The sequence below is a fragment of the Dendrobates tinctorius genome, unplaced genomic scaffold (assembly GCF_039654945.1).
Source record: "Dendrobates tinctorius isolate UK_male_01 unplaced genomic scaffold, ASM3965494v1 ptg000069l, whole genome shotgun sequence".
Lineage (NCBI taxonomy): Eukaryota > Metazoa > Chordata > Amphibia > Anura > Dendrobatidae > Dendrobates > Dendrobates tinctorius.
The window spans coordinates 28,898,829-28,922,888 of record NW_027361737.1 but is presented as its reverse complement, the minus strand read 5'-3'; the positions used below and the strand labels follow the sequence as shown (position 1 = coordinate 28,922,888).

At 42.3% G+C, this 24,060-nt stretch overlaps 1 protein-coding gene across 3 annotated transcripts in view; it reads left to right on the top strand.

The window, feature by feature from the left end:
* The window catches only part of LOC141095321 (glypican-5-like), a 442,719-nt gene that overhangs the window by 54,922 nt on the left and 363,737 nt on the right, over positions 1–24,060 (top strand). For all 3 annotated transcript variants that reach the window (XM_073581289.1, XM_073581288.1, XM_073581290.1), the window contains exon 3: positions 14,319–15,013. In XM_073581289.1, coding sequence (XP_073437390.1) covers positions 14,319–15,013 — 695 coding nt within the window. The remainder of the gene's footprint in view (positions 1–14,318; positions 15,014–24,060) is intronic.

Here is a 24,060-nt window from a genome sequence, read left to right as displayed (position 1 = left end):
CTGATGACATCATAGGTTGCAAGCCCCACCGCTCATTATGATGTCATAATGGTTGACTATGGGATGGAGGATGTGTAATGGGTACAGTTGTGGCCAAAAGTATTGACACCCCTGCAATTCTGTCAGATAATACTCAGTTTCTTCCTGAAAATGATTGCAAACACAAATTCTTTGGTATTATTATCTTCATTTAATTTGTCTTAAATGAAAAAACACAAAAAGAATTGTCCTAAAGCCAAATTGGATATAATTCCACACCAAACATAAAAAAAGAGGGTGGATAAAAGTATTGGCACTGTTCGAAAAGTCATGTGATGCTTCTCTAATTTGTGTAATTAACAGCACCTGTAATTTACCTGTGGCACCTAACAGGTGTTGGCAATAACTAAATCACACTTGCAGCCGGTTGACATAAAGTTGACTCAACCTCTGTCCTGTGTCCTTGTGTGTACCACATTGAGCATGGAGTAAAGAAAGAAGACCAAAGAACTGTCTGAGGACTTGAGAAACCAAATTGTGAGGAAACATGAGCAATCTCAAGGCTACAAGTCCATTTCCAAAGACCTGAATGTTCCTGTGTCTACCATGCGCAGTGTCATCAAGAAGTTTAAAGCCCATGGCACTGTGGCTAACTTCCCTAGATGTGGACGGAAAAGAAAAATTGACAAGAGATTTCAACGCAAGATTGTGCGGATGTTGGATAAAGAACCTCGACTAACATCCAAACAAGTTCAAGCTGCCCTGCAGTCCGAGGGTACAACAGTGTCAGCCCGTACTATCTGTCGGCGTCTGAATGAAAAGGGACTGTATGGTAGGAGACCCAGGAAGACCCCACTTCTTACCCCGAGACATAAAAAAGCCAGGCTGGAGTTTGCCAAAACTTACCTGAAAAAGCCTAAAACGTTTTGGAAGAATGTTCTCTGGTCAGATGAGACAAAAGTAGACCTTTTTGGTCAAAGGCATCAACATAGAGTTTACAGGAGAAAAAAAGAGGCATTCAAAGAAAAGAACACGGTCCCTACAGTCAAACATGGCGGAGGCTCCCTGATGTTTTGAGGTTGCTTTGCTGCCTCTGGCACTGGACTGCTTGACCGTATGCATGGCATTATGAAGTCTGAAGACTACCAACAAATTTTGCAGCATAATGTAGGGCCCAGTGTGAGAAAGCTGGGTCTCCCTCAGAGGTCATGGGTCTTCCAGCAGGACAATGACCCAAAACCCACTTCAAAAAGCACTAGAAAATGGTTTGAGAGAAAGCACTGGAGACTTCTAAGGTGGCCAGCAATGAGTCCAGACCTTTGCTTTAAGTTTGGGATCATTGTCTTGTTGGAAGACAACTCTCCATCCCAGTCTCAGGTCTTTTGCAGATTCCAACAGGTTTTCTTCAAGAATGGTCCTTAGCTGTAGAGCTCTGCAGTTCATCCAGAGTGATCATGGGCCTCTTGGCTGCATCTCTGATCAGTCTTCTCCTTGTTTGAGATGAATGTTTAGAGGGACGTACGGGTCTTGATAGATTTGCAGTGGTATGATACTCCTTCCATTTCAATACGATTGCTTGCACAGTGCTCCTTGGGATGTTTAAAGTTTTGGAAATCATTTTGCATCCAAATCCGGCTTTAAACTTCTCCTCAACAGTATCATGGACCTGCCTGTTGTGTTTCTTGGTCTCCATGATGCTCTCTGTGCTTCAAACAGAACCCTGAGACTATCACAGAGCAGGTGCATTTATGTGGAGACTTGATTACACACAGTTGGATTCTATTTATCACCATTGGTCATTTAGGACAACATTGGATCATTCAGAGATCCACAATGAACTTCTGGAGTGAGTTTGCTGCACTGAAAGTAAAGGGGCCGAATAATATTGCACGCCCCACTTTTCAGTTTTTGAATTTCCACAAAAATTTTAAATAACCAATAAATTTCGTTCAACTTCACAATTGTGTCCCACTTGTTGATTCTTCACCAAAAGTTTGCATTTGGTATCTTTATGTTTGAATCATGGTATTTGGGAAAAGGTTGAAAAGTTCCAGGGGGCCGAATACTTTCGCAAGGCACTCTATATATATATATATTGGAGTTTGCATCAATCCAGTACTTATGGGAGATATACAGTGGGGTAAAAAGTATTCAGTCAGTCACCAATTGTGCAAGTTCTCACACTTCTAAAGATGAGAGAGATCTGTAATTGACATCATTGGTAGACCACAACTATGAGAGTCAAAATGAGAAAACAAATCCAGAAATTCACCTGGTCTGATTTAACATAGTAACATAGTTAGCAAGGCCAAAAAAAGACATTTGTTCATCCAGTTCAGCCTATATTCCGTCAGAATAAATCCCCAGATCTACGTCCTTCTAAAGAACCTAATAACTGTAAGATACAATATTGTTACGCTCCAGGAAGACATCCAGGCCTCTCTTGAACCACTCGACTGAGTATGCTATCACCACCTCCTCAGGCAAGGAATTCCAGATTCTCACTGCCCTAACAGTAAAGAATCCTCTTCTATGTTGGTGGAAAAACCTTCTCTCGTCCAGACGCAGAGAATCCCCCCTTGTGACCGTCACCTTCCTTGGTATAAACAGATCCTTGGAGAGATATTTGTATTGTCCCCTTATTTACTTATACATAGTTATTAGATCGCCCCTCAGTCGTCTTTTTTCTAGACTAAATAATCCTAATCTTTCTGGGCATTGTAGTTCCCCCATCCCCTTTATTAATTTTGTTCTTGATTTGGCAAGATTTATTTTTCAAATTATGGTGGGAAATATGTATTTGGTCATTAACAAAAGTTTATCTCAATATTTTGTTATATATCCTTTGTTGGCAATGACAGAGGTCACACGTTTTCTGTAAGTCTTCACAAGGTTGTCACACACTGTTGGTGGTATGTTGGCCCATTCCTCCATGCAGATCTCCTCTAGAGCAGTGATGTTTTGGGCCTGTCGCAGGGCAACACGGATTTACAAATCCCTCCAAAGGTTTTCTATGGGGTTGAGATCTGGAGACTGGCTAGGCCACCCCTGGTCCATCATATGCTTCTTACGAAGCCACTCCTTTGTTGCCCTGGCGGTGTGCTTGGGATCATTATCATGCTGAAAGACCCATCCATGTTTCATCTTTCATGCCCTTGCTGATGGAAGGAGGTTTGCACTCAAAATCTCATGATACATGGCCCCATTCATGCTTTCACGTACACGGATCAGTCATCCTGGTCCCTTTACAGAGAAACAGCCCCAAAGCATGATGTTGTCACCCCCATACTTCACAGTAGGTATGGTATTCTTTGGATGCAACTCAGCATTCTGTCTCCTCCAAACACGACGAGTTTTGTTTCTACCAAACAGTTCTACTTTGGTTTCATCAGACCATATAACATTCTCCCAGTACTCTTCTGGATAATCCAAATGCTCTCTAGCAAACTTCAGACGGGCCCGGACATGTACTGGCTTAAGTAAGGGGACATGTCTGGCACTGCAGGATCCTGGCGGCGTAGTGTGTTACTGATGGTAGCCTTTGTTGCTGTGGTCCCAGCTCTATGTAGGTCATTCACTAGATCCCCCCGTGTGGTTCTGGGATTGTTGCTCACCGTTCTTGTGATAATTTTGACCCCATGGTGTGAGATCTTGCGTGGATCCCAAGATCGAGAGAGATTATCAGTAGTCTTGTATGTCTTCCATTTTCTAATTATTGCTCCCACAGTTGATTTCATCACACCAAGCTGCTTGCCTATTGCAGATTCAGTCTTCCCAGCCTGGTGCAGGGCTACAATTTTGTTTCTGGTGTCCATCAACAGCTCTTTGGTCTTCACCATAGTGGAGTGTGACTTTTTGAGTTTGTGGACAGGTGTCTTTTATACTGATAACAAGTTCAAACAGGTGCCATTACTACAGGTAATGAGTGGAGGACAGAGGAGCCTCTTAAAGAAGAAGTTACAGATCTGTGAGAGCCAGAAATCTTGCATGTGTTTAGGTGACCAAATACTTATTTTCCACCATAATTTAAAAATAAATCTTGCCAAATCAGACAAGGTGATTTTCTGGATTTGTTTTCTTATTTTGACTCTCATAGTTGTGGTCTACCTATGATGTCAATTACAGGCCTCTCTCATTTTTTTAAGTGGGAGAACTTGCACAATTGTTTGCTGACTAAATACTTTTTTCCCCACTGTATTTTCGGTGTCGTAGCAAAGGGACAGACACAATGCATTCAGTCACATCACTGTAAGGTCATTCTAACCCCTTCAACTTAATAACGGACATATGCATGATGTAATTTTGGTCATGTTTCACCTTAATGTAAAGAAAAAAATCGCGATATGAAACATGACGATAATATCTGTTGCCTGGGACCTCCAATGGCGAAGATAGCCTGTAAGTTGGGGATCTCATGCCATTCTGAAGGACCTAACACATACCACAATCATCCCCCATGTGAGCTCATCAGGGGGGTATGTAGTTGTAGCATTGAGCTAATAAAAATGAAAATTTGGGTCACTGTGTTTGTTCATTCAGGAAGACATACGGTAGTTCACTGTAAGAGTGTTCCATTTTCCTAATCGGAGTACTTCCCTTCACTAAGCTCTGAGCCATTTCCGTGATATCAAGTTTAGTCATTTTCTTTCATTATTACTTTATATTTTATGTAATTGTATATACCGTATTGTTTTGTACCCATATTGTATTATTTTTGTATATTTTTATAACACTGCATATCTTTCTGGAATAAACATATAAAATGTAATAGCTCTGTTCCTCTTGCTCTGTAAACCACACCCCTGAAGCCATACGCTACTTCTAATGGGTGTCCAATCAACCTGCATAAACGATTGGAGGCAGCGGAGTTGCGTTCGTTGACAATGTGTAATGACAGCGGTGGGATCTGTGATCTCTGTGGTGTCATCTGTGATAAACTGGTGACAGCGGTGGTTCTGCATGCCCCCACGGCTGTTATCTTTGACACTATTCTTAAATGTAATAGCTGTCTGATCGCTACGGTTCCACTAATAGGACGTGTACTGTTGAAGAATGGGGGTTTGTGCTCTGTTCACTATCAATAAGGTTGACAGAGAAACGCTATCTTCATTAGTCCCATAGAGATGCGTGACTGTCATTCCATTCAAATGAGGGTTATGGACCCTGTTTCTTAAATGAAGGGGTATAGAAAAGAGCAAATATCCCAATTTGGGATGGAAAGAACATGCAATTTGCATTGAATAAATTTGGTGCCAATCAAAACTGTCAGGAAGGGTTAAAAAATAACTCTTTAAATCACATCTGCTCAGCACTTCCCAAATTTGTTCCTCAACCACTGCTTCCTGTTGAATCCTTCGATCAGCTACTTTTTAGTTTCCTCCATCTTAGTCTTTAAGTGGGCAACATCGCTGACTAGATGGCCATCAGGGGCACGATGATTGACATTGACATTAACAGCATGCGTCGTGCCCTGTGCAGCCATGTGAGACATGAGACATGACACTGTTGTGATTCACCCATTATGTGACTGAGTGGGGCCTGGTTAGTGGTAGTGCTCACTGAAAACCTACAGAGCGAAGAAAACTGAAGAGGATCCGATTGGGGGACCCGGACCAAGCTTGGAGAAGCAGCACATGGACAGATACGTGGTTTGCTGAGGAGAGGTAAGTATAAGAACTTATTGGGGGAGTTCTAACAATTTTGAATTAATTACAATTAGAATTTTGTCCAATCAAACACTTTTACACTGCTATCACTGTAGTTGTATTAATCTTTAGGAAATTTATAAATAAATAACATTTCCCACATGACTACTTTACATCAGCACAATTTTGGTAACATAATTCTTTTTGTTAGGGCATTATAAGGGTTTAAAGTTGACCAACGATTTCTCATTTTTCCAACAAAATTTACAAAACCATTTTTTTAGGGACCAGCTCACATTTGAAGCGAGTTTGGGGGGTCAATATGACAGAAAATATCCAAAAGTGACACCATTCTAAAAACTGCACCCCTGTGCGCAAAACCACATTTTCTTAACCCTTCAGGTGCTTCACGAGAACTAAAGCAATGTGGAAGGAAAAAAATGAACATTTTACTTTTTTCACAAAAAATTTACTTTGCATCCAAACTTTTTTATTTTCACAAGAGTATCAGGAGAAAATGAACCACATAGTGCAATTTCTCCTGAGTACACTGATACCCCGTATGTGGGGGAAAGACACTGTTTGGGGGCATGGCAGGGTTCAGAAGGGAGGGAGCACCATTTGACTTTTTGAACACAAAATTGGCTGGAATCAATGTCGGGCGCCATGTCGCATTTGAAAACCCTCTGATGTACCTAAACAGTGGAAACCCCCCCCAATTCTAACTCCATCCCTAACACAGCTCTAACCCCAACACACCCCTAACCCTAATCCCAACCCTAACCATAACCCTAACCCCAACACAACCCTAAACCCAACACCACCGCCCTAAACCTAATACCACAACCCTAACTCCAACACAACCCTACCCCTAGCCTCTCCCCTAACCCTAGCCCCAACCCTAACCCTAGCCCCAACCCTTACCCCAGCCCAACCCTTACCCCAGCCCAACCCTATCCCTAGCTATAACCCCAACCCTAGCTCTAACCCCAACTCTAACAATAGCCCCAACTCTAACCCTGATGGAAAAATGGAAATAAAAACCTTTTTTTATTTTATTTTTCCTTAACTAAGGGGCTGATAAAGAGGGGGTTGATTTACTATTTTTTTTATTTTGATCACTGTGATAAGGTCCATCACAGTGATCAAAATGAACCAATAGGAAAAATTTCCTATTGTTGCCGGGTGCTGGCCTGCAGATCTTGTCGGGCGCGCTGTGCATGCGCCCGCCATTTTCTTCCCAGAAGAAGACACCAACGGACGGGGTACATCACTGTAGGATGCAGGAGGGTTCAAAGACACCAGAGGTACCGGGGGGACCCCATTGCTCTCTCCCATGATGTGCTAGATTACATCAGAGGAGAGAGAAATTAAATGGGAAATTGTTCTTTTTTTTGTGGTCACCGCTATTCCGTGAAAAACTGTGATCGCAACATAACATGCTCACCGCTAAGGGGAGTTTAAGAGCTCACTGTGTACTGTCAGACGTAGACCTCAATAATAAGTGTGCTCCCTCTAGTGGCACCTGCCGGCAGCTATTAATTTTTGTACAAATTTTTGTGGGGAAAGTGCACTTTCCCATCAATAGAAATGCTAAACATAAAACTCTTTGATCGATGACTGCTATATATTTTGCTTGTCATAAGGAAAGCAGAGTAAATATGGAAACAGAGATAACGCAGATCCTTTGTGAACAACAGACTCTCTTTTTCACTTATCATAATAATTAGAATAGGACACATGCATGGTGACTCACGAAACCTAGCAAGAGGCTGTCGGACACCATGACAGCAGCGCCGCTCACTCTCTGATGCATGAATTAGAGGTGTTGGATAACCCCTTAAGTTTTAGCAGCATATTATATTGACTTATCGCTTTCAGTGTACAAACTAACATCTTGTGGATCGATCTGAGCTCTTTAGAAATACAGTAGCCTATTTTCCTTCAGATATTTTCTAAGCAGGAAAATCAATGTTGTAAATTGTCATCTATCGAAAAAAGCTTGTTATAATAAAATCCTCAATTTCTTCATAGAGGGGCGAGATGTTTATTTAAATTAGAAATGGTAATAGTCACTGAAAATCCATACAATCATATTTATCAAAGGAAAACATTCCATCAGTTTCTATGGATTTGTCTCCGTGAGATAAGTGCGGTATTTAGTTTTCCTTTGCTCATGTATGGTATTTTTACTGAAATGGGCTTTTTGCTATCACATTGCACGGTCTCTGCAGATTCCATCTTTTTTATCCATTTGATGTAATATTAGTAAACTGCACCCCAGGGGGATATTTCGCTTTGGTTGGTCACCACCTGTTCTGAGATTGAGCCAGTAATAACCAAATTATTTTTGAATACCCGTGATGAGGTGAGGTACAGTTTTATGATACAATCTCATATCAGTCTTACAGTCCTGGAGAGAAATAATTAGACTTGGGTATTGCGGACCCCTTCTGAGTTGGCAATTGCTATAACTTGATCTTGTTGTTTCGTATACAGAACTGTGCGCAAATGAATCTTGAGTATTATCAAATGGTTGACCTGTCGGAGAATGGAAAACATACTTGAGCCCATCATCTTTAAATTATGAGCAAAGAGAAAGCTGTCACACATGGCTGGAGATATATCGATGGCATGAAGTGAATGTTGAATAGTAGAAGGATTCAGAACAATACAGAGGATATAATTATCCTAGCTGGCAGCTTATGTTAGTCATTGAGGCCCCCATAGATTGCAATAACAGATGAAGCTTTTCGGACTGACAATAATCACATTGTATGATCAAGTAATAATTCAGATTAAGGTTTTCTGTGTCCCGTGAAGTGTAGAACTTCTCATATGAACAGAATCAATAGCTGCGTTTATTCGAAACCTCCTAGCTCATGACTGTAAGGTTAGAGTGCGGTATTTCAGTCCCAACCTTGTGGCTTTTGTGACCAACATAATGTTCCTCTTCCAGACCTTGGGTACAAGGTCGTATTGCCCAGCATCTTGCTTTACTCTGGTTTGCTCATGCATGTAGCCTATGTTTGCCACCATTCTCTCCTTGGTCCTTCGCTTTTGCCTTCCACATGCGTGTGTGCACGGAATATCACTTCTTAAAGAGACTGTCTCTCTTGATTCTCAGCTGTCACAGACTTCATAAGGATCTTTTCTATATTTTCCTGTGCCTAATCAATAAGGTCCTCTACATCAACAGTGCAATGATCTTATGTTCTGTACGCCTTTGCAATGATCCACCCTATCTTCTGGCTTCCTATTTGCTACCCAGTAAAATTATTATTATTAAATGGCTTAAGAAAAGCTTGTTAGTTACATGACCAAACAGTCAGCACCTGCAGCAGGGAGCTGTATTAGTATGGTGGGTATGGATGTAAAATTTGACAAATGTGCATAAAATATATTGCTGGGATATGCACCTGTGGCACCCCTGAGGGTTCAGTCGCCACAGAGGTACTGCACCTCCTTCTGAGGTGTAATATCCCACTCCCCAGGTAAGATGGTAACACCTGACCAGATTCCAGCACCTACATCCAGCACAGACACCTTAGAACAGAAGAACACCCTTTATGGTAGCTGCTTTGGTTCATGAAGGGTGCTGGGTGGAGCTGATAAACACTAGAGGGGAAAGCTGACAGGAAGTTAGGTCAGAATCCCCTTGGAGGGAAAGGCGGGAGAATCTCCTTAGAGGGGGAGGAAGGCAGAAGTTCCCCGCAAGGGGAAGCGTAGAGGATCTCTCGTCAGTGAGAATCCCCTGTTGAGGACGGAGCGGGGACGGAGTGAGTACGTACTTACAGCAGTCTCCTGTGAGCTGGAGCTGATGGCAAGGAAAGAGAAGGAAAGGAAGAGTCAGTTGTTCAGATGGAAGATAGATAAGAACGGAGCGTAAGGAGGAGAGAGACTGGGTACTAGGGCTAGTGCAGAGCCCTTTCCTAAGTTTAATGCGCCAAGGCCGGGCGCCGGTATCCAAGGCTGTGTGTGATACTAATGATCCTGCAGCAGAAACCAGAGGAATAGAAGTTGTGACCACTTTATTCCCACCTAAGACTCGAAGACACAGTGGCAACGTGTGTGAGCCGGGACTTTATTGACGGAGTCCCCAAAGCAGGCTACAGCCACCTGTCATATGAGTGGAGTTATAAGTAAAATCAGCAAGGAGGAACTTGTGTGGAGCTCAGCACCGCAAGTACTTCAGATTAGTGCTAGAAAGGAGACGTTAAGGAAAGGCACACGAGAGGGAGTGCTGGAAGGGTTAATTCCATCTACCTGGGAGTTGGCTGTGTCCCTGATCCGGAGACTGTGGCCCTGAAGCGGGCACTTTTCTGTGCCAGAAACGTGAGTAGAAGAATTGGAACTGCACTCAGCTGTGTCATTGCCTTTCTCCTGCGCCAACCTACTCAGCACTGCTACATCTCTGTGCCTAACACTACACCATCTACCTCAACATCTATTACTACTGCCCTGGGACTACAGCTCTACCTGTGGAGAGCTACTACATCTTTGCTGCACCACACCATCTGTCCCAGAGGATCTGCACTGCAGCGTCGGCTTAACACCTTCATTGCCGAGTACCACAGGTGGCGTCATGAATCATCTACTTATAAACTTTATTCATCTTCATTCCACCTATTTTACATGGACGCCCTGGGGCCACGGACCGGGTCACCGCCACCGTGACACATCCCTTTGAGACATCGGCCCGGTACCAAGTAAGTGAAATCCCACACTTGCCCCTGGGGGTGATCCACACCCAATATCAGGTAGAGGGTCACAGGTAAATGTCTAGATTTTGGAGAATTTTGTTTTGTATTAAAGAAAAAAACAATTATTCTGCCCATCAAAAAAAGGATTGCACAAGAAATGCAAAATCTCAGTACAGTTGCTTCTGACAAGCAAGCACACCAACTCTGAATGACTCTGATTTCATTATTTTTCCTGTAAAAATATTGTTTTACCTTGTTGCTGCTTTCTAGTGCAATATGAATTATGAAGAAAAAAGTGTAATTGTAATTGAAGTGCAGGAGGACCTATACCAGCTACACCATAACCCTGATCAATCACACTGAGCATGGTGTCACTGCTACTGCTGTCATCTCTCCTATTTCTCTCTCCCTTTGTCAATTAACTCTGCATTATTCACAGACTACTACCCTTATCTTATTCACTGCTGCATGTTGCACCACATTTTACTGTATGGAATATTTGTACAGTGCTTTAGTGCTTTCTCTTACATCTATTGCTGAACGTTGAGCTCTGACATACTTTAACTATCCCAAAACCTTCCTAAAACGGCTGCTGCATTCCCTGCATAGTCTTTTATATAGACTATAGTCTAGTCTCTCCTGATTGGCTGTGCTATAACATGTGATGTGATGGCTGTGGCTGTTGCAATCTTTTGCAACAGCTTTTCGTTGACTCACACAAATCAATAGCAAATTGTTCAAATTCACCAGGACCTGCAAATTTCATAAAATCGATTCTCTCTTCACTACCATTTTCTGACTAAGTTCCAGGATCAGGGTTTAATAGTCAAATAAAACAAACATATTTTATAAAAAATGAATTCACTCATTGGTCTTTCAGAGCTCTAAATTTTGTCGCGAAATGTCCCCTCTGTGCTGCTTAATAATTTATGGCACTATGGAGTTTTTGACAATGGCAGCTGTTTCATTAGATTACGCCTAATTGAAATACCATGGTTCTCAAACAGAATGTTGACTATGAAATGAATGTTAACTATTTCTGAGGTCAGCAACAGTAGTCTTTACACAGAGTAATAGGGTCTGTTCTTTACTCTGTGTGACCTTGTCTGGAAATGGGGAAATATTGACATTCCTTCTAGACAGGCTCGGACTGGCCCATAGGGGAACAGGGGATTTCCCCTGGTGGCCGCCTGTGCAGACATGGGCCCGCAACCCCACTCTATGGTCAGTACTTGGCACAATTCACATGATTTACTCTGTACAGGATAAGGCAGCATCTCATAATTCAGTAACCAAACTACCCAGTTTATTATTATATAGAGATATAGCTAAATTTGTGAATGAGGGTAGTGTAATATTTGTATGCAGGTGAAAAGTGGGCCCCCAAAGTCAATGTTACTGGTGGGCCCTTGGCACCTCAGTCCGACACTGCTTCTAGATGTCTATGTGTTTAGGTCTTTTTGATACCAAAGGTCAATTATTGACTTCAAAATAAATGGCTATGTGTTTCATCAAGTAGGTGCGATTAAGAAGAAATCTTTGGGTTATGCACCCCCTATACCTAACATAATGCTAGAAATCACTGGTCCTGGTAACAACCACATTATTGTAATGCATGTTGAAGACTATTACTAAATATTCCTGTTTGTAGTCATAACTTCCATAGTTGTATGGATTGGGGTCTATACAGACTCTTCCCTATTGCAGTTTTGTTGGTGTGGAGAAATGGGGGACCTGGTCTTTTGATACTAGTATACTTGCCATAACGTGCACAGATACTGAGCATGTTCACTCATCACTATTTGCCATCTCTCTCAGAACATCTAGAAGGCTACCCTGAAAAGAGAAGATTGCCTAGACTTCTGAATGAGATTGAAAATCTTCTTGGTACTTGGCAAATGTGCTTACAGAAGATTTCTTGAGTGTGAATCTGAGTTACACATTTATCGTCCAGTCACATTTTTGGGGGAGTGAAAAAAGGCTTGGAGGGGATGGGATACAGGTGTGAAGAACATGTCAAAATGTGTCTGGCTAATGACAAAACATTTAGGCAGCACACCTAAACAGTATCTACCAGAGCACCAACTACAAAAGTTGGCAAGCATGCAATCTGGTAATGTGTGAAGATCTATGTGGTGGGCCCAGTGTCCTAGTATTTATCACATATTAATTTTCCACACATCTACCAGCTTTTAACTTATTTAGGGTGTAATAATGGTGCAACAATGCATTATCGAAAATCTTGACAATCAAACAGGTATATTCTATTGCATCCTGTTCATAGATCATCCTCCACCAGAACCCAGCATTTCAGGATGAAATTGTAACATGAGGATTAGAAATGCCAGACTGTATAACAAGAAAATGATTTAATGCTGTAAGGATTGACATTATGTGACAACTTCCAAAGGATCATAGATGTTTTAGGGCTAAGAGCCAGCACATCCTATAAGAGTGGTAAATCCAAACATCTGTAGCCTCCGTTTAGCAATGAACGTAAAGGATCTTCTGCCGGGATCCTCTAAGTGCTCTTAGGGGAGAAAGCGCTGCCAGCCGTTGTTATTTGTAATACCTCTCTTCGGGCCTTTATTTAATCATTCATGTCTGAATTTGTGACTTGTTAAAACATCTGATGCATATTTTGTAGATGGTTTTCTAAGGTTAGCAGACATGGAATCTGTCTGACAAACCAATATAGCCCATTGTCTTACCTCATCGATTTAGAGGGTGAAGACATAAATGTAGACGTTATTCTCTTGCTCATTTCAATAAAACAGTATAGGCTGGAGACTCTACTTTCTTTTTTGTTTTTGGAAGAGAAACTTAGAGACTTGCCTGGAACTTGGACCAAGTGACTCCATTATTAGTGGGAAGTTCCACTGTGGTCAGGCAGATGGAATTTTGGAAGTCAAGCTGCCAACATTGACTTGTCTTTGGAAAGGTTTATGAATTCATTAAATCTATGTGAATGCCAATTCTTAAGTAATAAAGTTGTAAAGCTTCAAGTTTCTTATGATGATGAAGAATAAAAAGTTTATATTTAAGAGGTTTTCTTATGTCCATACGTGCAGTTAAGGTATATGGGACATGAAAGAGGGTGATACCTACCTCAGGTTACTCCTGTTATGCTGTGATGGTCTTTAGTAAGGAATGGAGGCCTCAAACTGTTCCAGGAACTGGGACCCTAACTATCCCTGTCTCGGGGTACTCTTAAAGGTAGAGAGGCCCAAGTCTCCAACCTTACTGTGCTCCAGCAGTCCCCTCTCTCTCCCCCAGGAGGCCTGGGACAGATATGTTAGTGTACAGTTGTTCTCAAAAGTTCACATACCCCGGGAGAATTTTTGTTTTCTTGGCCTTTTTTCAGAGAATATGAATGATAACACCAAAACTTTTTCTCCACTCATGGTTAGTGGTTGGTGAAGCCATTTATTGTCAAACTACTGTGTTTTCTCTTTTTAAATCATAATGACTCCCCAAAACATCCAAATGACCAAAAGTTTACATACCCTGGTGATTTTGGCCTGATAACATGCACAGACATTGACACAAATGGGTTTGAATGGCTACTAAAGGTAACATCCTCACCTGTGACCTGTGACAAATGCCAGGAAAATTGTTCGGGGTGCAAAGAAAAACCCACAAATAACATCAGCTGAAATACTGGACTCTCTGTAAACTAGTGATATGGCTGTTTCAGGATGCTGTAGATAAGCCCTGAAAGGCGGTGGCCGTATCTTATATCAGCCAAACCTGACAGGTGACAGGTTCGCTTTAATCTCAATAATAGCTAAAGTGTTGTTTTGTTTGTTTTTTTTAAATCTGGTGTCTACAGGTCTTTGAATCTTGAATTCTTGCTTATTTTCTATTGTTCATTCATTATAATGTGCAGTGTAATGGCAGTATATGTATGGGAATCTAATATAATAAATAGTTTATACTTGTCTACATATTGTTCCATTTAATAACTGCTGTTTCTGATTTTCTCTTCCAGAGACGTTCACTCATTTGATTGACGTGGCTACAAACAACACACTTTCACTGTTTGATAGCAAGTACCGCTCAATGGCCCAGGATGTACACGAGTCAGTAAAGGAGCTATTTACTGACCTCTCACTTAATATCATGGGAGCTGACATGCCATTGGAAGATGCGTTTTCTCGGTTTTGGGATGCCCTTTTCCCCTCCGTCTACAACCATCTTATTAACCCCGGGGTAGTGTCTTTGTCAGGGGAGTACTTGGACTGTCTACGCTTGACAAGACAGGATATTAACCCTTTTGGCAACTATTCAAACGAAATGCTTGAACATTTGTCTAAATCTTTGTGGGCCAGCCGAATGATGAAACAAGCATTAGGCATGGCCGAACAAGTTATTAACAGTACTCAGCATGCAGGCTTGACCCGGGAGTGCACACGGTCATTGGTGAGAATGCAGTATTGTCCTCACTGCCAGGGATTGACTCTTATCAGACCCTGTGTTGGCTACTGTCTCAATGTTATGAGAGGATGTTTGGCCAGCCTAACAAGTCTAGATGGCCCCTGGAGAGAATTCATTAATTTGCTGGAGCACCTTGCAGATCAAATGTCTGGATCTCATGACCTGGAGCAATCTCTATTAGGAATTCGGGATGTGGTTAACCAGTCGATTCATTACGCTGAGTCACAAGGCCTCTACTTGTCCAGGATGGTAAGTCTGCAGCAATTCAGTGCATATGTGACAGCATCATTGATTTCATTAAATGGTCTATGTCATTTCAACAAACATTGCATAAAATAAGTAGTAGAAGCAAATATTAGAAATTTTGCAATATAATTTATCAGAGAGCGCTGCTTTTTTCCACTTATAAGGTACTTTTTCCTGCCCCCATGACTACTGAGCTCATATTGACTCAATAATAACTAAAATCGGTTTTGATAAAGGCAAGATGGACTGCCAGCACAGTGAGGTATCAGGGTACACCTCCTATTATATTCTATGTAGAAAGTAAGAGGAGGAGTGAGAAGCACTCAACACAATGAGTGATGGGAAGCTTCAAGCATACTGACCTAATTGCAGTGCTGGATTCACAACCACACAGCTGAGTACTGCTGTATACTGTCCTCTTAGCCTCTGCTGTTTTTGTCCTAGTGCTACAGAGAGAAAGAAAATCAGAAATCCCTCTGTTTTTGGGTTATCATAGCAGCTAGTCTGCACCCACTACCTCAGCGAGAACTGAAAATTAGAGCTGAAAACTGGAGAAAAATACAGAATACAAGACATATCATGACCAGATATTGGACTATTCCACATGTACACACACAAATGTTTATTTTAAAAGTTATCTGAAATAAAATGTACCCTGTATTGTTTTATATACTGTAGTTTTCACCTCCTTTATGAATATTTCTAACATTATAAAAATAAAAAACTAATGATGGTAAAACATCACTTTTTTAAGTATGCATTAAAAATTGTCATTAAAGACAAGATAAGTAGATAAGAAAGATTTAAGCTATGTTCCCACAATCAGGAATATAGCATTCTAATTAGGTGCATGCGAATTTACCGCATGTAATGACATTCTATTGTTGAAAATACGCAAGACAAGATAAATAGGTAAGAAAAATAAATAGAGTTAAATGGGGCACAACAGGTATTTAGATAAAGGGAAAGGGGATAATTAAGCATCTAATTAATCCTTATTTATCCCTAAATTGCTATAGTGCTTTGCCTAAACTGCGGAGGTTGGCACCCTAGGAATTTTTTAATGGTGCCACATTCCATGTTGATCCTAAGAGGTCACTATAACTTAATAGACAATTAATAGGCAATATGTGCACAGCTACATGATAAACCACACAGATATTAATTAAAAAACTGTAAAAGCACAAGTGAAAAAATACAGCCTCAGTGATATAGTCACATACCCTTCAACATGGAATAAATGCGACCACCAAAAAAGCAGTACCTCAGCAATGAGGAAATGGCACACGTCTGCTGACCATGTTCATGTAGCCACCTCTAGGAGTTCCCCACTCAGGGTCGGCGTTAGGGGCAGGAAAACTAGGCATTTGCCTAGGGGACCCACTTCCCTAGGGGCCCCTAGCCACCACAGATGCTGATACAGTTGAAATCAATGTGGAGTAGAGAGTGTCAGGTGACCCTCCTCCCATCATTCCCCCTCTACTTCTGATGCAGCGGGTGCGGTGATGTCACTTCATCGTGCACCACTCTGTGCCGAGCATTGGCGCTGCTGAGTAGATGCAGAGATCGGATCAGCAGGGGAGAACAAGGAAAGGTGGATATTGTATTTATTTATTTTTAAATCAGTGAGTACATGGTGGCCATTATACTGGAGGAATATGGGACTGCATTATACTACTTAAGGCTGAATTATATTCTATGGGGGCTGCATTTATACTCTATGAGGCTACATTATACTCTATGGGGGTTGCATTATACTCAATGGGAGCTGAATTATACTCTAAAGGGGCTGCATTATATTCTATAAGGCTGCATTATACTCTATGGGGGCTGCATTAAACTCTATGGGACTGTGTTACACTGTATGAGGCCGCATTATACACTATGGGAGCTGTATTATACTCTATGGGGCTGCCTTATACTATTTGAGGCTGCATTATACTATATGGGGCTGCATTATACTCTATGGGCTGCATTATACTTTATGTGCTGCATTTTACTTCATGGGGGCTGCATTTTACTCTATGAGGAGTGGGTTATACTTTGTGTACTATATGTGGGCTGTGTTATACTCTGTGTGTTATATGGGCACTGCATTATACTCTATCGAGGACTGTTGCAAGTGCATTATACTATAAGGGACCGCATTATAATGTATGAAGGACTATGCAGAATGCATTATACTGTATGGAGGACTATGGGAAATGCATTATACTGCATGGAGTGCATTGTACTATGTGGAGGACTACGGAGGTGCATTATACAATATGGAGGACTATAGGAGCCAATATAATATAATGATTACTATGGGGAGTGTATTATACTATATGTGTCACGTGTACCTGTCCTGTGTGACATGACCCGCAGGTCGGTAACTGAAACAACAAGACAATGTCACGTATAGCTGTCCTGTGAGACACGACCCAAAGGTCGGTAACTGAATCAGCAAGACAAAAGGGGAACACCGGGGAAACAGTTACAACGGTGGGCCCTGCAATAGGGAACGGGGAGACCTCCTGCACTCCCCTGAGGCAGTGTCCCTGAACACTCCTAACATTCCCTATACAGGCTCGTCACCTGTCGCTGAGCAGGATACTTGAATCCCTCACTATCCCTGCACCTATCTCTTGCTAGGGAACTTGATAGTGGGAACACTGCTCCCACCGCTGCACTAATACCCACGAAGGAAAAAGGGAAAAACACCAAAACTTATCTTTCTCTGCTGCAGTCACCAGGCAGCAAAGTGCAGCACCAGATCAGCTTTCAGCAGTGGCTCGACACCTCAGAGCCAGCTGCTACTTTCACCATCTTTCTCTGCTGCAGTCACCAGGCAGCAGAGTTCATCACCGGATTAACTTTCAGCAGTGGCTCGACACCTCAGAGCCTGCTGCTACCTTCACCATCTTTCTCTGCTGCAGACACCGGACAGGCAGAGTTCAGCACCAGTTTCAGCAGTGGCTCGAAACCTCAGAGCCCGCTGCTAACTTCACCAGGTTTCAGCAGTGGCTCAACACCTCAGAGCCAGCTGCTAACTTCACCGTGGTTGGAATCCAAAAAGGACCTGCTATAACCAACACCTGCTGATACACCATGTGACCTTACATAGCTAAGGGAGTGGTCACATCAGCAGGGAAACCAACAGACATACAATAACACCTATGGCCACCGGGGGCAAAAACCCATAATAAGCTCCCAGGCCTGAAAGGAAAAAAAAGGTTTAATTGAGGTAATCCCGAATCTGTCACAGATCCAAGAATTGGACTGTGACAGTACCCCTCCCTCAACACTGTACCTCACCAGACCACCGACAGCGAGGACACCTTATTCCACCATAGTTCACTTTAGCAATCATCTGACACTCCGGTTCATGGCAAGAGAGGGCAGATGGTGGTGACGACGTATACTCCGGAGGTACCACAAATCTCCAGAGCACTGACCTGGGGAATGAGCTAGGCCTGGGTATAACAAAGGATAACTCCAGTTGATAACTCGTTGGCGCGAGAATAGCAGGCACCCATGCAAACACATACACACCCAGGTCCGGACCTGCACGTTTATTGTCATTCACTCTCTTGCCGCTAGACGGTGAACTCCTAACAGAACCAACAACAAATGCATCCCTCTATGTCGCAACACTCACACCCCCACAAGGCTCAGAGGTAACCACTCCTCTCTACCCCCCTCCTAAGAGGACTCCGACTCTGAGGGGCAACTTGTGGTGAGGATTGCTACTTGCCCCTACTCCCTGGCAGCACCCCTGCTGCCACTACTGGAGAAGGGGACAGGGATATGGAGGAAATATACACTCCCTGGTCGTCTTCCTCCACATGACCAGGAGGGGGTGGCTTCTTCGATAGTGTAGAGGTTTCGGCGTGAGCCCCACGGACCAAATAATCAGTCTGCTCACTGCAGGGATGCGCCCCCTCACCTTGGGGGAACATCAGGCAGCACCTCGGGGACACCAAGTCCTCCCACCTGCCTGGGTGCGTCCGTGTATATGAGCAAGTCCCGCTCACCAGCAGGGACTACAGGGGGCATATTCGCTAAAGCTGCAAATTGGGGTTCTGGTTGAGCCAGAGGGGAGGCCCCAGACCCTGATAACTACTGCTGCTGCTCCAACACACCATGCAGCTCCTCACTCTCCTCAGTGAGGACCAGAAGCAATTGATCACAGGTCTGTACTTGGCCCATGGCTCACCAGAGAAAATGTATGGTTGGTCATAAACTGTCACGTGTACCTGTCCTGTGTGACACAACCCACAGTTCAGTAACTGAAACAACAAGACAGTGTCACGTATGCCTGTCCTGTGAGACACGACCCGAAGGTCGGTAACTGAATCAACAAGACAAAAGGGGAACACCGGGGAAATAGTTACAACGGTGGGCCCTGCAATAGGGAATGGGGACGTGGAGACCTCCTGCACTCCCCTGAGGCAGTGTCCCTGAACACTCCTAACGTTCCCTAGCAGGATACCTGAATCCCTCACTATCCCTGCACCTATCCCTTGCTAGGGAACTGGATCATGGGAACACCGCTCCCACCACTGCACTAATACACACGAAGGAAAAAGGGGAAAACACCAAAACTTATTTTTCTCTGCTGCAGTCACCAGGCAGCAAAGTGCAGCACCAGATCAGCTTTCAGCAGTGGCTCGACACCTCAGAGCCAGCTGCTACTTTCACCATCTTTCTCTGCTGCAGTCACCAGGTAGCAGAGTTCATCACCGGATTAACTTTCAGCAGTGGCTCAACACCTCAGAGCCAGCTGCTACCTTCACCATCTTTCTCTGCTGCAGACACCTGGCAGGCAGAGTTCAGCACCGGTTTCAACAGTGGCTCGAAACCTCAGAGCCAGCTGCTCCTTTCACCATGGTTGGAATCCAAAAAGGACCTGCTGTAACCAACAACTGCTAGTGCACCATGTGACCTTATATAGCCAAGGGAGTGGTCACATCAGCAGGGAAACCAACAGACATGCAATAACACCTATGGCCACTGGGGGCAAAAACCCATATTAAGCTCCCAGGCCTGAATGGAAAAAAAAGGTTTAAATGAGGGAATCCCGAATCTGACACAGATCCAAGAATTGGACTGTGACAATATGGAAGACTATGGGGAGTGCATTATACTTTTTGGAGGACTGTGAGGTGCATTATACTATATGGAAGATTAATTGTTGCATTATACTAAAGTGAGGACTATCCAATGCATTATACTATATGGAGGACTATTTGGAGTGTATTATATTATATGGAGGACTATGTGGTGTGCATTATACTATATGGAGGATTATGGTGTGCATCATACTTTATGAGCAAAATGCTGACTAGTCATTGAGTGATTGGATTCTTTATGCTGGAACAGAAATCATTATTCTAAGCAGCACATCGCCTGGTGAAAACTGCACATATGCTGCTGATAACATGACACTGTTTGGAGACAGACTGATATACTAATGTTTGTTCTGTGCCCATCATTCTTAGTCAGCCAGTGAAAAGAAGTCGGAAAACAAGTTTCGAATGACCTCAATATTGTTGGACACGCTCGCTTAACAGTCTGAACTGAGCGCATGTAAATATAACCAAAATGGTACTGTGTGATGGTGCAATATGTTTGCTTTTGGGGCCCCACTTTAAACTTTTGACCAGGGCACCACTTTGTCTAAAACCAGCCCTATCCCCACTTTATGGTATTGGGATCATCAAGTGGCTCCGAGATCATGAAAGGTTCAAGCCATAAGGATACAAGATAGACACTGGATGGCACACGGGGAAAATACCATCTAGCATCTTTTAGGCAGGATTTGAAACTTATGGACTATTAGAGAATACTCAAGATATTTATTGTCCCTTTTTCCTACACCTGCCTACCTGCTGTGCCTCATGTGTCCCTATATTTTTCTGAACTACGTTGGCTACTTATTTTTAGTGACAGTTTTGGAGGTTTAGTGCTGTAATGCATACTTAATGATAGTGATGTTTTGCCTTTCATGGTGGGGACCCTTGTTTTTTTGGTTATTTTTTTGATCATGTAGTGCCTCATTTATCATTGATATCTATATGTCTGTAAGCTTTTAAAAATATATTATAGAGAAAGGGTAAAAAAGAACAGAAAGCGCATATAGGACATTATCCAAATCACTGACAGACTGAAGCAGATTTTGTTGATGAATATCCCTGCATTTTGCACATGTGTCTTCCCCTCAACTCAGACCATTTTCCCTGTTCCTGCTGCTGAATAAAACATCTCCACAGCATGATGCTGCCACCACCATGTTTCACTGTGGGGATGGTGTTTACTAGAGATGAGCTATAGCGCTTACCGAATAAGCTGCAGCGGGAACCCAGATACCGGGATCCCACCTGCTGATCAGCTGTTCGCTGCTGCAGCTGCACGAGTCACGGCTGTATGACAGTCACAACACATGCACAGAGAGCCCAACACACAGGCTCTCCAGATTGTACTGTAGCTAAATAGGTAAAAACCAAGGGAGACGTTAATACTTTCGCAAGTCACTGTAAGTGCATTTACTACATCTCTGTTGTTGATGTAAAATGGAGACATTCAGAGATTTTTCCCTGTTCAAATTCAATAGAAAAATATTGTTCTATATTATAAAGTTCAGTCCTGCAGCACATGGAGTCTGGGGCATCTCTGTACAACGGCTATGGCTCGAACATGACGCCTTAGGCTGGATGTTACATGCTTATTTTCACTAGTAAATCCCGATGTGTAAGTGATAGAAATAATTAGATACAACGGATCAGATCATTATCTGCCTCCTACTATAATTTACAATCTAATTACCATTATTAGTATGTAAAAAGCTTACAGGAAGGAACAAGCAGAGGTTGCCACAGGGTTATATTTTCTTACTATACAAATAATATATCATATAAAATGTTTGTCTTCTATGGGCCATTAACCACTTAACCACCAGAACTTTTTGATAGGTGCATACCAAGTTACTTTTTCCATTTTTTTCTTATCTTTGCATTGAAACAGCCATAACTATTTTGTTTATGTTTTGTTGTATATGATTTTTTTGTTTGACAAGCTGTACTTTTTAATGTCAACATTTTGGGGTAAATGCAGTTTACTGATTGGAGCTTATTAATTTTTTTTTTTTTTTGGGGGGGGGGGGTACAGCGAGTTAAAACAATTTCAGCAATTTCACCAGTGTTCTATGTATTTTTTATGTATTTTTTTCTTACGACAAATATCAAGTTAACCTTATTCTACAGCTTGGTATGGATACAGTGATATCAAATCTGTATAGTTGTTTTCTTTTTTTGTTTTTGTTTGTTTTATTTTTGTAGACTTAAAATATATTTTAAGGAATAGAAGAATTTTTATGTCGCTGAGAGCCAAAGCTTTTGCATTTTTCTCACTGATGTAGCTTTATGAGGGTTTGTCTTTTTATAGTATTAGTTTTATTTTTTATTGGTGCCATTGTAGGAGTACCTCTGTCAAACAGCTCAGCTACAGCTGTCGCTATTGATGGCAGCACTTAGGTGTTTAGCTGCCAACTTTGGCGATGTTGGCAATTGCGGCTCTTACAGATGGGTTTAAATAAAATGTTCCTGTGTTGAGATAATGTTATTTATAAATGTGCCCCTGCTGTATACCTTGTAATGGCCGTGTCTGACCATGCAGTGACATGGTCTGATCATACCACAGCTCCTGGGCAGGGGAGGAAGCAAAAGAGAATACAGACAGGACAGCATGGGGATCACATATAACACTGCGCAACAAATTTCAGGGAAGTTCTTGTCCCCTGATAAAATGTTATTGTATCTTATAGATTTTGATATACTGAACACGAATATGTGCTCCAAAAGTCTGTGTCACGTAAGGTTTTTAATACCTTCATGACCGGAGCTTTTTTCGATTTTTTGTTTTCATCTTTCGCTACCCTTCTTTCCAGAGCCATAACTTTTTTATTTTTCTGTGAATATGGCCGTGAGAGGGCTTATTTTTTGTGGGACGAGTTGTACTTTTGAGTGGCACCATTGGTTTCACCATGTCATGTACTCGAAAATGGGAAAAAAATTCCAAGTGCGGTGAAATTGCAAAAAAAGTGTAATCCCACACTTGTTTTTTGTTTGGCTTTTTTGCTAGGTTCACTAAATTCTAAAAATGACCTGTCATTATGATTCTCCAGGTCATTATGAGTTCATAGACACCAAACATGTCTAGGTTCTCTTTTATCTAAGTGGTGAAAAAAAATTCCAAAGTTTGCTTAAAAAAAAAAAATTAGCGCAATTTTCCGAGACCCATAGCGTCTCCATTTTTCGTGATCTCGGGTTGGATGTGGGCTTATTTTTTGCGTGCCGAGCTGACATTTTTAATGATACCACTTTTGTGCAGATACGTTCTTTTGATTGCCCGTTATTGGATTTTAATGCAATGTGGTGGCGACCAAAAGAACGTAAAACTGGCGTTTGGATTTTTTTTATCGGTACGCCGTTTAGCGATCAGGTTAATTCTTTTTTATATTGATAGATGCCAAGTAAGTGTAGGATTTTTTTATTGTTTTATTTTGATTGGGGCGAAAGGGGGGTGATTTGAACTTTTATTTTTTTTAATCTTTTTTATATTTGTAAACATTTTTTTTTACTTTTGGCATGCTTGAATAGCCTCCATAGGAGGCTAGAAGCTGCCATAGCGTGTTCGCCTCTGCCACATAGAGGTGATGCTCAGATCACCTCTATGCAGCAGAATTACAGTCTTCCTATGGGCGCTGACCACAGGGTGGCGCTCATAGCAGTCTGCCATCAACAACCATAGAGGTCTCAAGGAGACCTCTGGTTGTGATGGCAACGCAGCGATGACCTCCGATCACGTGACGGGGTCATCGCTGTGCGTATTTCCAGACTGGCGTCCGGAAGTGCATTTAAATGCGCGCTGTCAGAGTTTGACAGCGACATTTAACTACTTAATAGGCGCGGGCAGATCGCGATTATGCTCGCGCCTATTGCGGGCACAAGTTTGTTGTTAAAAACAGCTGACATGTCGTGGCTTTGATGTGGGCTCACCCCCGGAGCCCA